At 41.7% G+C, this 17,223-nt stretch overlaps 2 protein-coding genes across 3 annotated transcripts in view; one reads left to right on the top strand and one right to left on the bottom strand.

Annotated features, from left to right (window-relative positions):
• The window catches only part of nt5c2b (5'-nucleotidase, cytosolic IIb), a 29,916-nt gene extending 20,665 nt beyond the window's left edge, over positions 1 to 9,251 (top strand). Inside the window, exons 8-18 of the mRNA XM_030065489.1 lie at positions 200 to 293; positions 1,293 to 1,346; positions 1,509 to 1,592; positions 1,866 to 1,907; positions 2,024 to 2,131; positions 2,735 to 2,801; positions 3,047 to 3,217; positions 3,671 to 3,722; positions 4,084 to 4,144; positions 5,166 to 5,342; positions 5,667 to 9,251. Of these exons, the coding sequence (XP_029921349.1) occupies positions 200 to 293; positions 1,293 to 1,346; positions 1,509 to 1,592; positions 1,866 to 1,907; positions 2,024 to 2,131; positions 2,735 to 2,801; positions 3,047 to 3,217; positions 3,671 to 3,722; positions 4,084 to 4,144; positions 5,166 to 5,342; positions 5,667 to 5,936 (1,180 nt within the window). The 3' untranslated portion in view covers positions 5,937 to 9,251. The remainder of the gene's footprint in view (positions 1 to 199; positions 294 to 1,292; positions 1,347 to 1,508; positions 1,593 to 1,865; positions 1,908 to 2,023; positions 2,132 to 2,734; positions 2,802 to 3,046; positions 3,218 to 3,670; positions 3,723 to 4,083; positions 4,145 to 5,165; positions 5,343 to 5,666) is intronic.
• A 4,350-nt stretch (positions 9,252 to 13,601) lies between these two features.
• The window catches only part of cnnm2b (cyclin and CBS domain divalent metal cation transport mediator 2b), a 39,668-nt gene continuing 36,046 nt past the window's right edge, over positions 13,602 to 17,223 (bottom strand). For both annotated transcript variants that reach the window (XM_030065468.1, XM_030065476.1), the window contains one exon: positions 13,602 to 14,702. In XM_030065468.1, coding sequence (XP_029921328.1) covers positions 14,424 to 14,702 — 279 coding nt within the window. In that variant the 3' untranslated portion in view covers positions 13,602 to 14,423. The remainder of the gene's footprint in view (positions 14,703 to 17,223) is intronic.

Below are 17,223 nucleotides of genomic sequence, written 5' to 3'. Positions count from 1 at the left end.
TCTGAAACCTCGTTGTTGGTCTTTTAGGGGGAGAATGCTTTCCTGTTTGGCTGGGGACCCCTCCAACAAGGGAAGGCTATCCCATTTAAAACCAAACAAAAAACAAAATGTCATGTTTTGAAAAATGGTTATCGTTCTGTAAAGATCTGGCCTGTCCGACGGCTGTGTACGTGTGTGTGTCTCTCCTCCTCTCCCCCAGCTGTGAAACGGGCTTCAAGGACGGCGATCTCTTCATGTCCTTTAAGAGCATGTTCCAGGATGTCCGCGATGCCGTCGATTGGGTCCACTTTAAGGTAGATACCTTTGGATTTCTTTGATTTAACCCGTTTTGACACACATTGTGTCATGACTTTTATGATGTAATTTAAGCAGGGGTGTCTTGCTGACCGTGCAGGTTTTTTTTCTGCAACACCCTGCATCACTTACACTCAGCATTACATATTCATGCCTGGGAGCTATCCAGTGCAACGACGGTCTTTCTAGTAAAACTGCAGCCTTCTACCTTTTAGCTGCCGGAGGATTTGTGTCTGCTGGAGGATTTACGGCTCAAGTACCTTGCTTAAAGGAAAAAAAAAATTCACACATCAGCATTGTTCCAAAACTGCTATTCACAGTGTACTTTGAATTTCTGTGTCCATTTTGTCCTTTGGAGATGTATTTTTCCTATTTCCATGGAGAACTGGCCATGTGTAGATGGAGTGACATCACAACATGATATTTGTAGTGCTTCTATAATTGAGACTGATCAAAGAAATGTTTTCAACTATCTCAAAACATGAATGATGGTCACCAGGCTTCGGTATTGGTCCCTCAGTTACAGAGAAAGAATGTCTTTCCAGCCTCGCCCTTTTTGATTCCACTTTTACAAAACATGTTTTGAGTAACAGATGTGACTTGCTTTCTGTTGAAAGGAAAAGGACTTTTGCTTTGCTTTTACTATCGCTCTCCATCTACATTTATAACCCCTAATTTAATGTAATAAGATCTCCCATTTTCTTGGGGTTTGAAAAGTCATTCTAGGAAACATATGAAACCACTAACTGGAGTAGATCAGGCATATTGTGGCAATGTGGGCACACCAAAAAAGCAAATTACAGCATTGTATCACAAAATACTTCCTGGAATGTGCCAGAGATCACAGATTGGTGGTGACTGTTACTGAACGCTCACTGAAACGATTGATTGCTGTGGCTGCTTCTAACTTAGGAAGATGATATTTGTATGATTTTTTTTTTTCTTTTGTTAGTGTATAGTTTTAGACTTTAATCTGAGTTTCACATCTTGCGTTGCAGGGAACCCTGAAGGAAAAGACAGTTGAGAACCTGGAGAAGTACGTAGTACGAGATGTAAGTACTTTTTAAGAGTTTATTGTACCAAGGAAATTATGGCTGCCTTGTTAGAGAACACAAACACACACTAAATTTATGCTCTCTGAAAGAGCTGGTCTTTAGAAATTCTTCCGAGCTCAGTGTCTGATGCTTTTGATGCTTCTTCCATGCACCATCCAGGGAAAGCTACCTCTTCTTCTCAGCCGGATGAATGAAGTAGCTAAGGTTTTCTTGGCTACCAACAGTGACTACAAATACACTGATGTGAGTACATACATGCTGTGATGCAGTCTCACTATTTGTGGAAAGAAAATGAGTAGATCATTCAAAAACCGCAGTGGTTTGTAACTTCTGATGAAGGATAAACTAGTCAACATCTTTTCAATAATGAAGTGAGAAGCAGCTACCGATCCCTTATTTACAAATTTCTACTGGTCTGTGACAGCACTGACTGCTGTATTAGCTCAAAACACTGTGACGTCTAATCTGAAGTGGTTTGACTAACCAACAGCCTGCATATGGGTTATTTTCCCTCAGAAAATCATGACCTACCTGTTTGACTTCCCCCATGGCCCTAAGGTAAGACACCCTTTTATCCTGTTTGATCTTCATTTGAATTGACTTTGAGATATGAGTAATATGCAGTTGAAAGTGCAAATCATATGTATGTATATGTTTGTTTACACCCAAAACAGCACGGCACTCCCCACCGGCCATGGCAGTCCTACTTTGACCTGATTCTTGTCGATGCCAGGAAGCCTCTTTTCTTCGGTGAGGGTACGGTGCTTAGACAAGTCGACACGGTGAGCAGAAACACGACACACAGCAAAGACTTTCACACCGTGTACTGAAGAGTTACTGATACACAGACACAAAGGCTGCACAATTGTGGCATAATGATAATCCACATTATTTTACATACATTATTCAATCATTAATCTCAGTTTTAGAAAACATTTTTTATATTTCACTTTTGTACCTTAACAGTTGTTTAACCAGTATTTCTCAAAGATAAAGAAATTGTTGTTTTACTGTGGTATTCTTATTGTGATCTGTATTTATAGGATTAAGATTAAGATGGTAATTAAAACTAAATAACAAATGTAATTAAAATGTATGTACATTTACAACATATAGTATTCCACAGTATTTTACTTACTGTGTTTTCACAAAGATGGCCTATGTAATGTTTCTTCCTTTCCCCCAGGGGCTTCATGCTTCTCATTCTTAACTTTTGTTTTGGTCTCATGTTTGCAAGTTGCTCATTCAGAGGCTGGAATCAGTCAAGCATAAAGGAAGCGTTTGATATACCACACAGTCCCAGTGCTCCCAGTGGCTTTCAGTCTCTGGAGTCTCTGGGACTGCCACTCCTCTCACAAATGCCATGTATTTTCTGTTCATTTCAGACAACGGGACGTCTAAAGATAGGAACCTACACAGGCCCTCTGCAGCATGGCATAGTCTACTCTGGAGGTAAAATTGATGCCTCATTTATTCTCCTTCACTCACTCATTAACCCAGCATGAGTTGTCTACAACTCTTGGTATTGATGCGATTATATGTATTACTTATAAAAAACAGAAATATTTCTAAGATGTACATGATAGACAAACCAATAAAGAAATTCACTGACTGTATATTTTATAATCACATACACATACATACTCAGTCTGTATGCATCATATCCATGTATTGTCTTAATTTTTATCGCCCCTCAGGTTCGTCAGACATTGTGTGTGACTTGCTGGGGGCCAAAGGTAAAGACATTGTCTACATTGGGGACCACATCTTTGGAGACATCCTCAAGTCCAAGAAACGGCAAGGCTGGAGGACCTTCCTGGTTATACCTGAGTTGGCACAGGAGCTGCATGTCTGGACCGACAAGAGCTGTGAGGCTGGACACACACACACACACACCCACACACAGATAAGTCTATGCTTGCCCACAGTCACATGCAGAAATGTACACATTCGGGTTGCATTTTTTCATGCATTTTTATGTTTACTTAGCCTTTATTTACTCAGGTACTGAGATTGGAGAACTCTTTGCCCTAGAAAAAGCAGCAACAATGCCAATCCTACAGCTTCCAGAAAAATATTCAACTAAGGCCCACATTTACTAAACTATTAATGGGTACTAAAATCTCTTCAGTGTTCAAAGTTTTAAGACTTCAAGTCATTGGTGCAAGACAATCTTATTCACCAATCAGGGGTTATGTCAGCAGTTTTGTACATGGCAAAGGTTTTTTGCACACATTAAAGAGTAGATCAGGGAATGAGTGCGTTAGCAAAAGTTAGAGACATAGAAAAGAGGCTCATCCAGTTCTTCTTCTCTTTTCCAGCATTGTTCGAGGAGCTGCAGGGCCTGGACATTTTCTTGGCAGAGCTCTACAAGTAAGTACTGTGACCTTTAGCCTCTTTTTTTCTTCCCTTCTCCATATCCCTCTTTCATCCACATAACCTCCCCTCTTGCTCTTTGCTCCCTGCAGTATCAGCATCTGTGTCCCTATTTCCACACGTGTGTGTGTGTGTGTGTGTTTGAGAGAGAGCGACATGGTCAACAGGGTAAAGTCTAAAGGGTTGCCTCTCGCTGGCAGCCTGATAACTGGGTTCACAGAGGCTTATTTATAACCTGGCAGGGCGCCCTGTCCCACCACCTCTGACATGTTACCTTCCACCACGCTCATGTTAGTATTCCCCCTCTCCCCCTCCCACCGTGCTTGCTCTCATCGTCTTTCCCTGTGCCCTTCTCCAGGCATCTGGACAGCAGCAGTAATGAGAGACCAGACATCAGCGCTATCCAGAGAAGAGTCAAGGTACAGCATTAAACACCTCTGGTTTTATGGCAACTGGATAACAGGGAAACTCCCAGTGTTACGTTGGCCTGTTTGTCATGACGTAGCGGTTTCCTCCTTCATGGCTGGTTTATGTCCGCTGGACCTGAGCAGTTGAATTATTGACAAAGATCTCAAGATCCACCAGCTGTATTCAGAAACCTTCAACCAATTATGGAATGGCATGCTGTCTTGAATAATTATTTTCTGATCAACAGAGAGTACAGGCTTGAAAGCATTTCTTTTTGCCATTTCATGGTTATAAGTGATAAAAATATTTCATTGAATTTTAACAGTGAACAAAAGTGTTCAGCACGCTCAGGTCTATGCAAGATCTTTTATTTCACCTTTACAAGGTGCCAAACTTTCATTGTCAGGCCTTCATCAGGGCATTAAATTGATAAATCAGTTTGTGTGAGTGCAGGGTTAATATAATTATAGCTGCTACATTTTGGCATTCATGAAAATTGAATTGGTGAACTGGTTCACAAAAACACTGGTTCATACATATTGATGATCATTGAAAAGTCATTGAGTGGCATTTAAAAAGCTCAGATATTTCACTACTAAAATTCAATAGTGCTGCCTGGCCTGTGTAATGTTAAAATATAAATATAATGAATGCCCCTTCGATATGTTAAGCCCCATCCTCTATAATCTTTTATAAGCCATTTATATCCTTTGACTTTCATTGTTTTATCGCTGTAGTTAAGCCCACCATTTATTTATTCCTTTTTTATTTATTTGTTATGGCTGGATTATTTATTTTACCTTTTATTCGCTATCACTTATATTTTCACTCATAGTTTCACTTCACTCGTCATTGTGTTTCTTTCTGACAGTGAACCACTTTTTAAATCTGTATTGAAACGTTCTGTTTAAATACAAATCATGTGATTGTGATCTTAGTTGGAGTTCAGTGGTTCAGATATTTTTGTCAGTTTCACTTTTCATTCAGCCCTCAGCAGGCTAACCATCGCCTGTGCTCCTTTATCCCCTTCAGAAAGTCACACATGACATGGACATGTGTTATGGCATGATGGGGAGCCTTTTCCGCAGCGGCTCCAGACAGACCCTGTTTGCCTCCCAGGTGATGCGTTATGCCGACTTGTATGCCGCCTCCTTCATCAACCTGCTCTACTACCCCTTCAGCTACCTCTTCAGAGCTGCACACGTACTGGTGAGTGAGCTGGAGGAGCCTCAGACCCTACTGATGCTTCAATATGTCGGCCTCACTGGCTTTACTGATTTAAATATTATGATTATTTGCTGATACCATGTGCCAGTATGATCCATTGCTTTTACTGAATAAAGAAGTATGTGTGTGTGTGTGTGTGTGTCCTATTATTTGGACTTTCCCCCGTGTGGCAGCTCGTCATTTGCCAGTATCAAAATGGACTGGCTCTGCCGATCAATTTGATCCACTCAGATTCTGTTGCTTGTCCCTTCTCAGCGCCTTCGCCCTTCTCTCCTCTCCTCTGACCCTCTCTGTCCTTCTCCCCAGATGCCCCACGAGTCAACGGTGGAGCACACCCACGTGGACATCGATGCGGAGTCGCCGCTCGCCACGCGCAACCGCAGTCAGTGCAGCGACTGCAAGGACCTTGAGTGCAAGCGCAACCAGCTAACGCGCTCCATCAGTGAGATCAAACCTCCCAACCTGTTCCCCCAGACCCCCCAGGAGATTACTCACTGCCATGATGAGGATGATGATGAGGAGGAGGAAGAGGAGGAGGAGGAGGAGGAAGAAGAGGAGGAGGAGGAGGAAGAGTAATAAGCTGGAAATGCAGTGGAGAGCCATATTTTCCAGTTCTTGCCTTCTTAACGGTTCCCCAGTGGTGTTAGGTGGTTTTCTCTCTCAGCTCTGAGGCAGGGAGGAAATCCATTTTCAGTGTGTGTTGGTGTGTATGTGCATGTATCATACACACACTGACACATACACTGGAGATTTCTCAAGAGAAGTATAAAGGACCAAGAGCTAGCTCGATCATGTTACTGTCACAAGACTGTATGCTTGCTTGGTCCTCGAAACCTTACCCTTTCCCAATTTCATAATGGGGGAAAAGCCCATTGTTTTTTAATTGTAATAGTCAGAAAATAGAGCTGTTAGTGGACCTTACGAAAAGTGGATGAAGCAAAATTTAGTTCGGGGTTTATATATTGTTTGTCCCATTAGGCAGACAGAGTGCACGCTCAAGTAAATGTTCATCACTATTTTTCACTACCTTTCTTAAGCTAACTTTTTAAAAACCGGTGGTGGACTAAATAGTTGTGTTTACATTTACATTGTAAACCATCATGGCGATGGTTGATTTATCAGTATACCGTAGTGTGAATGTTTCATTTCCAAGCAGACTAGCCTTTCCAAGCCAGTATGCACAGTATGACAAAACTGTTGCTATTATCCCATTTAAATTAGAAACACTATTCAGGTACGGCACTGACAGAACGTGCACAGTGTAGTGAACTACCACAACATGTTTGTGTGCAACATGGGAACGACGGTCCAATTTTTACTCAGTTTGTCTCATTTTGTCTGTTTTTCTTGTCATTTTAGAAGATTAACTCTCTTGTAACTTCTGGAAGTATGTCAAAATGTGTGTGTAGGTGTGTGTGTGTGTGTGTCTGTTCTCTGCCAAAGTAGACTTGCACAGTAGCATCCGGAATGATTGTAAGCTCAACATCCACTATACTAATTGAAGCACAGGAGTTGTGTCCACTCGGGCACACAAAGCACAAGTGTGACTGTGGATGACCGGGTCAGCGTTGGACAGATCTGTGGGGTTTGGTTAAAATCATACTGTGGCATGTGAGCGACTGTTCAGCTAACGTTTCGAAATGTGAGCACTGTTACCCAGCAACAATGAGGACAGAGTCACCCTAAGCTATGACAACCTTGAAGTACAGTAGTGCTACTGTAAATAGCATCATAAGCTAACAGGTGAACAGCTTCTGCCTTGTACTGTTTTCTTTTTTTTTTCATGGTATTTATACTGTGCAAATGCCACGTAAACACCATGTGCAGCTAACATGCATCATTTTCTTAACTCAGCTTGGTTATCTCAGTCGGCTGAAACTGCAGTATTGCATCTGACTAATTCAGAACACTTTTTGCGATGTTCTACAGTTCTGTTCAGCTCAAGCCATGTCCAAGATCCCGATATGTGTGAGGTGATGGTTATGGTGTCAAATGTGTCTTTTTTTTTTTCTTTTTTTTTTAACGCAAGAAACAGCCTGGAATCGGAGCAAGTGGCCTTGGTATGCAAAGAGGGAAGTGATTCTTAGTGGCTTGGGTGGTGTGGTCTTGTACATTATAGTCAAGGCTGTTTTTAAATGCTTAAATAGTTGGATTAAGTTTAACTGCTTAGCTCTACTGGGTAATGCAAGTGTTTGGCTTCAGACAAGGCAAATCACATGTGACTGTGTTGAATGTGCCCTCTTTGGGGCATCTTCTTGGTTTCGGGGCAGAGGGCGATGGGATCGTGATGATGCAGGAACATGTGCAGTATTCTGGTGTCGGGCTTCTGAACACTGTGAGGTGTCCACGTCATTGAAGTGTTGGTTCTAGCTTTAGAGAGCTTTTCAAAGCAGCCAGTTTGACATGAAATAACAGGGTAAACACAGGTGTTACTCATGATATTAATAAAGATTATGCCCCATTTAAGTGTAGCAGACAATAGCCCCTGGCTCTGATAGACGTAAATGGATCAGAATCTGATTCAGTGTCATCAGCGACACCGGTGTGTGCCCTGTCAAAACTGGCTGCGGTGAAAAATGAGGTTTATTAGCTGTAAACTGGAATGAAGACTTTGAACACTTGTCTTCACATCGCTTTGAATTTGACAGGTCAGTGAAACACACAAAGCATTCTGGCACTTTAAGCTTACCGGATGTAAGCCAGGTATCCTTGCCACATCGACATATGCCCCCTTTTGAACACATAATCAGTGACGGTATGCAGAGAAGAGAACTGCCAGGAACTTAAGGTGGAATAGGCGACTTCTGAGGTTTTTCTTTCCTTCCTTTTTAATAACCAGTGTATCCTATGAGTTCACTTTCCTTCTTTCTATTTAGTCTCGTCATGTCGTAGATTAGTCTTCTAGGTGTCGGCCCATTGATTAGGGCCAAGAAAGGGAAGGGACATGTGGCCTACTATTTGCATAATTTTAGTTTTAGCTCGGCAACGGGGTGGAGGAGAGGTGAACGTGTCTGTGTGAATGTTCAACAGCAACTCTGTGATGATTTCATGAGTAGAAACCAGTAGAGAGAACTATATTAGAGCAGTTCAAGTATAATTTTTATATAACTCTGTGAAATATTTGTATTCTCCGATTTGATTTTGTTTTTGAATATAAAAATAACTGGATATGCTACTACATGAGGCAGCTGCAGTGCTCGTAATAAATAGCTGACTGGTCGTTTTCTTTAGCAGTCCAGGGCGCAGTGCATATGCATGTGGAAATACTACGGTTTGACTAATACAAGCATATCCCAATCGTGCCAAGGTTGTTATGGTAGATTTGGTTAAGAGTTCTATGTGGGCTGCATCTTTTTTCAGCAGGGGCTTTTTGACATTTGACGCTATCAGTTATTGAAGAAAAAAAAAAAAAACGAAACAAAACGTCAACCTGTAAAAGATTTGAAGAGAAAATGAAGGGAAATGTGAACAGCATGTTAATCACCTTAAACAAGAAGTGGCACTTGTAAGCAATGCTATGGGGCGTTTGACTTTATTTTTTCTAACCTAGTGTTTTTAAATGGTCTTGGTTTACAGTATTGTAAATAGGCCTTTCCATTTCCGTATACTGGGCATCTTTTTTTGTCCAATAACATTTTTTTTCTTGACTTGTTTCAGTAACTCTTTTATACAGTAACAAGCTAGATTTTTATCCATTTTTATGATGCCCAGAGTGCGTCCACATTAGCAGCGGGTGCCAGTCATTCAGTTATTTTAATTACAGTAATCTTTTGTTATGTGCATATCACTTTATGTTCCTTTGAATGGTTTTTTGTTTTCCAGAATTATCCTACAGGCTGTACATTGGGAAATTACATAAAAAAATGTACAATAAAGAAAATTTTTCATAAATTCCTGTGCCTCTTGGTAATAGCTGTTTGTCGTTGTGTAATGTATGATCTTTAAAACGTCATAACCATGCACACATGTTGCTCAAACACAAAGAAAATGGGTGAGAGGTATTTTGTACTTTTCCTGCATGTGTTGGTATTTTCTTTGTCCCAGGTCTTATGTAATGATGTAATGGTTCAACTGCAGTGCATGGTGGATAATACACACTGTATTATCCAAGGAAAGCCATAAACAACCCACCCAATACCATAAAGTGTACGCACTAAAATAATCTAGATTATGGATTGTGACATTTACTTTTTGCAGTCATTCACTGGGATAAGAGATCATTGCCATCTTTGTTAGCCATTCTACTCTTATTTGGACTTTTCCTGTCCATATTTTACTGTCATTATATGAATTTGAAGTATTAAATCTTATAGGTGTTCACTGTCAGTATATAGAGTATTTGCAAACACAATCACATAAGCTATATCTTCATTGCCGTTCTTAGCGCCGCTTCATGTAAGTACTGTATAACCTCTAAATCAGTGAGGACAAACACTTCAAAGATGTCTTTTGAAAAGGATTAATGGTATTTATGGTAGGATTAATTGTTAACGTGCAAGAAATTATTAGCAAAATATCCACTGGCGGGCCAGTGGGCGACTACCCCGCTGGTGCCCCATGTTTGAAAGAGCATCACTAAAATGCCCTCAAGAGCCCCAAAAACGAGAGGAAGTGCCCCATTGGCTGCCCATCACATGGAAAAAAAAAGGTCAAATGCCCTCTAGGGTGCTAATACATGCAATAAATAAATAATAACAATAATCATACATTTTAATAAATTAGGTGCTCCTTTGAAACGGCTTTTGAAGGAAACATTCTCTTAGCTGGGACATTCTCCCCGCCTCCAATTGTGACAAAAGACAAGATGACAAAAGACAAAAATGTAAAATTATAGGACCATAGCCTGTTTTGATATTTTAAAGCATAACTGACGGAATGCATTACATCTATACCCAGTGTCCGTGGATACAAAATAAATAAATAAATAAATAAATAAAAATAAATCAACAATGCAATGTGTGTGCATGCGCGTGTGTGTGAAACCAGTGTTAATAGTTGCCTCTGTGTTTTACTTTGAAGGTGTTTGTGAATAAAAATTTGATAGGCTCTTACTTCCCTGTGCATTTTTTAATCGTAATCACGGACAAAGACTATTTCATCACATACGATGCATCGTAGCTTTTTGCACGCTGGTGGGATGGCCTGTCGTGCAGTAGGTGCCCTTTTTTATTTTTTCGCCCCTGCCCTTCAAACAGCGAGCGTCCGCCACTGGCAGCATCTATTCTTTCTGGTCTGGCAGCGGCCTCCTTTTTCGGCCTACTTCACTGAAAAGTTATTTCTTGCTCCTGGACTTGACTTGACAACTCTTCTGAATCGTTTTGGTATCACTGTTTGTATTGATTTTCATTCCAAACGCATCCAAAATACATTCACAGGAAATTCATATCAAGTTGTGTTGTTTAAAGCCTTCCAAAAGCATCTGCAATATACAGTGTCGTGACCTGATTTGGGCTTTCTGGCAGCCCCAAAAAACAGTAGCCTTCTTGTTTAGCTCAGTTAGTAGCCCAGAAAATTAGTTTTATTCAAGGAAAATACATATTTTTCGAAAGGACATGAGCCAGAGAAAAAGCTTTCAGACCACAGATACAGCACATTCAGCCACCCAGTGTTTTTTTTTTTTTTTTGTTTGTTTGTTTTTAGTTAATCATTCACTTTTTATTGTACACCCAGCTGGAGGAGGCAAGGGGAATGTTGCCTTCAGGCTGAGGAAACAACATGGTGGCAAAAAGGGACAGCGCATAGATACAGCAGCAGCAAGAAACCATATGACATGAACAGAGTGGTGCATATCTCCCAGCAGACAGTCACAGAGGAGAGAGAGAGAGAGAGAGAGAGAGAGAGAGAGAGAGAGAGAGAGAGAGAGAGAGAGAGAGAGAAACATTGTGTGTGGTGTGGCGAGTCACATTATTTGAAACCACCACTGGACTATTACCACAGGCTATACTGGACACATGGCTCTGCAGTGCTTAACCCAGTTCTTCTTATTGTGTGTGTATAGACTTTTGAATTGCATTTAGCTTATCATGCTTCTCATTCTTTTGTCAGGCACTGAGATCCACTTCACTGGAAGCTACGTTCATTAGTGCAATTTTACAATGTCCTGCAATATCGTTTCAATTCACCGCTTCATGGCTGGAGTGATTGTCCCTGCAGGGCAGAGCAGGCATGATGCATAGGAGCACTTGTAAGTAAACGGTAAACAACAGCAAAAACAACGGCATACAGTGTGGGTGTGTTATAGGTCTGGTTATACATCGAGGACGCCCTCATGGCTGAACTAGTCCATATTTGCTCTGAAGGGGCTGTTTCCAGCAGCTGCCACACACCGCGAGACGCATGGAAATAGCGACCACCAGTGGTTACAAGTTGCAAAGCTCAAAAGAATCAGTTCAACCTCAGGACATTGACATTACCAACATGGTGACAAGTCATCAGTCTAAATATATGTTATTTTAATAGACAGTGTCCATGGAGGATTTGTTAAATATGAAAAAAACCCAAACATGGAATGCTTGGAATCAAAACACCTGCATACTTCAGACTTACAGTTTAGGCTGCAACAGATTAGAAATAAGTAATTATTAGACACTAGGGATACTGGAGCTTACAGGCACATTTTCAGGCATTAGTGCACATTTTAAAACACATTTCTGTCTGTGTGAAGTATTGCGATAAGCAGAGAAATTATTCTGGCCAAAAAAAAAAAAAAAAAAATGTCTGAAATGAACCATTTGGGGGTGTGAGAGATTGTGAAAGAAATAAACATGTGCAAATACAGACGGGTGACAAATGAAAGGAAAAATCAACATTAAAGTGTCTTGGTGTGGAGTTGAGCCACCAGAACAGCTTTACTGGAACTCTACTAGAGCGACACAAATAATAAAAAAAAAATGTCTCCCTTAACAGTGGCCTGTGTTTGTGCAACAACAGCAGCCGTTAAAGATTTCCTTAGAATATACTGTGATGAAAGAATGAATTATCAATATTTAACCAGATGTGTGTCCTTAAGTTGTATTTGACTCAAACTTCCTGATGTCAAAAAAGCCAGCTGTCTTGTGAATGACCATTTATGCAAGCCCTGAAGAAAGAGACTAGGTCTAAGGTAGAGGTTATGGAATTAGGTATGACACACATGTACCATACCTGATTAAAAATGCAAATAATAAAAAAAAAGGCACACACACACACACACACACACACACACACACACACACACACCTGCACACACAAGCAACACACATAGGCATTGATAAAGGATAGCTCTGTATCATTCATGGACATGTTTAATGTCGAGGTTGCTTTTTGTGAAGTTGATGATGCTCAACATGTTAGATGAGGTCATTAATACTGTGCAATTATCAAGTTTGATTATTTGTAAAATTGGCAAAAATAAAACACATACCTCTACATGCATAAGTGCCAAGTAAGCACTTGGAACCCCTCCCCACCCTTCCCACCCCCCAAAATGACACCCAAATCCACCCAGCCCCCCACCCCCCACCCACTCAACAAATTCCCCTGCACTACATTGTTGTAGACAAGTCTAAGTAGTTTTCAGGAGCCAAAACCCCCATATCAAAATATAATTGAAGTTGCATTTGAGGTCAAAGGATGTATGATCATACATAAAACATAAAGAGAAAGACAGAGGGACAGAGAGAGAGAGAGAGAGAGAGAAAGAGAGAGAGAGAGAGAGAGAGAGAGAGAGAGAGAGAGAGAGAGAGAGAGAGAGATTGACTAAGGACAATTTTGCTTGTGGATGGCTGCAGCTTAGCATTATTTTTTTTAAAAACAAATATACATATACATACAGTACATACATACAAATATATCTGTCAATTTATAATACATTGATTTCTTTTTTATTCATAATCATCTCTTAAATAAACTGTGTTTCATTGCACTTTGTTAAAATAATTAATTATATGATTTATCTTAAAGGCAATAGTGTGATTCTTTTTTTAAAAAGGTGAAAAAGATACTGTACCATAAGCCTGATTTAGGATAATAGTAAAAATAACAAGATCTGTAATATACATCTCTGTAAAAGACCCTCACCTATTCATATACATGAATGTATGTGTAGCTCTATATATGTAGCATGTCTTCTTGATATGACATGTACCCCACACAAACTTCTGTGTACATGCTCATGCATGTTTGTATGCCAGTTTGTCATATCTGTCTACACGCTTACATATATACATACATTATTATAAAATAAATAAATACAGGAAAACATTCTTGGTTCATGGTTTAATGGTTTCTTTCAAAGCGGTATTTGGTACAGTCTTTGACTAACCTTTGCTCTCTGCTTGTTTGTGAGTCCTCATGGGTGGGATTGACAGCCAACTGAGCCTCCCTGAAAAATGCACAGGTGGGTAGTTGCATTTGTATCTTTGTGTGAATATGAATATATGTGTTTGTGTGTGTGTATCATCTGGATATGTGTATGAATTTGTGTGTGCAAAAACAGTATGTGTCCTGTGTATTGAGGGGGACCAAAGTCTTTGGCCTGAGGAGAAAGTACGGCATGTGTTGTATTGTGTGTTTTGTCTGTGTGTGAGTGTATGTGTGTGTGTGTGTGTGCGTAAGGGGAAAGGCTGGGGGTTTTGCATGCACACTGCTGTCCACTGGTCCAAGTAACCGCAATGAAAGTAAATGGATTGTCCCAAAAAAGAAGCTCAGTCAAACGTTTTGTCCAAGCGCACCCTCTGTAAGAGGATGTTGTACAGTAGGGATTCTGACAGCGTTTGGGTGGGTGGGTGGGTCGTGGGGTTGGGGTGGGGGTGGGGTAACCCCAGCACCCCTCTTCCCCATTGCTCCTGTGTATAAGGGTCTCACTGACTGGGGCGAAGTGGCACCCTCACTCCACCCTCCCCACACTTTCCCTCATCTCCATCTACACCACCCCTGTTTTGTCCATGAGACAGGGTGAAGGTTCTGGGTGGGTGGGGTGGGGAGGTGGTGGGGGAGGGCAGAGATGTTCACCTCTGTGCCTGTGGAGCTTGACCTGCCCCCTTCCTCCCCCATCCACCCGGTCTCCACCAGGCTCGACGGGGGCTAGATGGGTCCCTCATTGTGGGCACTGTGGTTGCTCCGGCTGAGGCCCACACAGTTCTGCTGCTGGCTGAGCAAGTGGGACGTCTCGTTGGCCACCGCTATGGCCACGGTGGAGGTGGTGCTAGTGGTGGTAGCAGTGGTGGTGACTGCGGGCGTCTCCACTCCGTCGTGGAGCTCCGTCAGCGTGAGCTCGATCTTGGTGAACTCGCTGTCTGTGGACTGGGGCGTCTTGTCCATGCGTGACGCCATCAGGGCGTTCTGGTACTGTTGGCGCGTTACCTGTGAAGCAGAGAGCCATGATCAGGTTGAATATCATGGCACATGGAAAACTGCTATCACCTGCATTATCCATATCCACTGCTAATACTTGAATCTGATTAGCTGGAGAGTTTCTGTTAAAACGATGTATCAGGACACCTAAAAATCCTGTCAAATGTTTAATCCACCATCCTATATCAGTGCTTACTAATACATTCAGCTCATACAAAAAATTATTGTAACTACCCATAACAACAATAAATTAATGGTTACACTAACCAGTTGTATACATTCAGCTAGCTAACCTCCAAACCCTGACCCATTTTTAAATCCAGATTGCTTCAGAGCTGTTTTTCAGCAATTAACACTGGCATAATGCTGACACTGTTGCTGAGTTTTCCCTACCTTTGAACCCCTAAAAAAAATGAATCGTCCAGGTTTCAGTGAGAAATTTTAGTGCACAAGTGTCTAAATGCTGCTTCAGTGAATTTTCAACCCTGAAAACGTGACCATGTACAGTATGCAGCCTTGGTTCTCTGAATTAGTGCAATGTGACACAACAGTTCTTATACATATTTTTAATCTAAAAAGACTGGCCAGTACCTGGCGAGCCCCACCTCTCCCTCAGGGGACTATAACCTGTTCTGGTGGCCATCCTAGAGTTATGTCTCACTCGATTTCCTTCAGAGAACCAAAGCTCCATATGCAGCTGGACATTCTCTTTCAGATACCTTCCTTCGATGTTCTCTTTCACTCAACTTCCTATGACACAATTCCTTCTTTCAATGCTCTGAAAAGTCTGACCTTGAGCTGTATTAAAGTGAATTTACTGACTTGTCCCATCAGATCCCAACACTGCCTGGCCCAAACATGGGTAATACCTGTCAAAGGTGTGAGAAGACTCACAGAAACATCATTTGACAGGATCCACAATGTGGCCATGCTCCTCGTGGAACACAAGGGTGTGGCCTTATCTTTGCAGTTGCAAGCAATGGTTATAGGACCTACGATCTAAGGACACAGGTGCTATGTGGACAAAGGGGAACCTCTAGTTGGGTGTGTGAAACACAAACAACCTGTCACTTTGGCTAAAAAACTGATTTCTCTCTCAAAGCCCTAATGCCAAAGAGCTAAAGTCTCTCGGCACATTTGTTATAAATGCTGCATTAGGAAATAATGTAACTTTTGTACCAGCCTGGGAAAATTGCATTGATAAATGGACCAAGCATACAGACTGACAACATGCAAACCAACACCAAGGTAATCAACAAAGCAGTCTTATATGACAACCTCTTCAGCTCTATGTCCTAAGTTTTAGCCAAAAGGCTGAGGTGGCATGGCCCTTTCAAGAAGCAATATGCCAACAGATGAGCCCCTGCTGTAATGTTATCAAAGTCAATGTGATGAGCTGAGATGGCAGCTAGTTAAACTTTAAGAGTCAAATAGGCCCTGATCCAACAACTTCTGCAGGAATGCCAAAATAGCTGTGGTGGAGCACTGATGTGGTATGATGCCTCTGACATTATGACCTTTTCAGGTCATAATGAACAGTAAATGTGACTCTGATGCTCTGGATTGTTGATATGTTTAGTCTAGACCTTTTAATGGGGCAGCACAGGTCTGGGCTTTGATGTCATATTTACTGGGAACAGCATCAGCTGCACTGAATCGCCCCCATCTCACTCTTGTCAGTGTTGCTGGGATGAGATGAGTCATATAGTCATAAGTGGCACGAGCAGTGCGTAAGCATATCTACGCAGAGAGGTGCATCCTGTCCTTTCACTGAGAAGTAGTGAGGACAATGTGTGTTTGGATGCAAAGAGATCGATGGGTCTTTTGCCAGAGTGTGTCCTCATCACTTTCACTATGCGAGGATGAATTCTCCATTCTTTAAGTGGTTGTTCAAGTGGCCTTGTACGTGGGTTGTTCTCACAGATTTCATGTGCATGCTGCCTCAAAACAGAATTTTGTGTGCTGGCTGATGGAGCTGGAGTGAGCATGTGACACCACCTGCACACTATCTGTGTGCATCCATACATGGTGATCCTGGATGAGGGGAAACTGTTACGGAACCAAAAATAAAGTGTACAGCTCCAGATAGTTTATGTGGCACAAGATTTGCCTAGCCATTCGCACAAAAGTGGCCCTGGCATATAGCTCTGCATCCTCTAAGCAAGGCAACTTCCACCCTCCAAGAGACTACCATACTACCAGCCCATTTCCACCCCTTTCCACCTAGTGTTGGTACACCTAGTGTAATACCCAGATGCATGCAGCCAACATTTCTGTCTCGGTGCGCACAACTGGCTGAATTCAGTTGGAAGGGGAGGACTCGGTGCTCATCAGTAGAAGGCCAAAAGTTACAGCTACTGTGGAAGCCATGAGACTTAAGAGTCAGAGTCAAACTATAATGCACTCCGCTGATGGCAGGTGTCAGGAGTGCGTAAAACACCACTGTTCTCTGCTGCAATACTAATGTTCTGTATTAGACTGAATTCAGACTCACACCTAAGAACGCAACCTGTGTGGAGGTGAGTATGTT

This window comes from Myripristis murdjan, chromosome 1 (assembly GCF_902150065.1).
Source record: "Myripristis murdjan chromosome 1, fMyrMur1.1, whole genome shotgun sequence".
In the NCBI taxonomy this organism is placed as follows: domain Eukaryota; kingdom Metazoa; phylum Chordata; class Actinopteri; order Holocentriformes; family Holocentridae; genus Myripristis; species Myripristis murdjan.
This window is presented reverse-complemented; position numbering and strand designations above follow the sequence as displayed.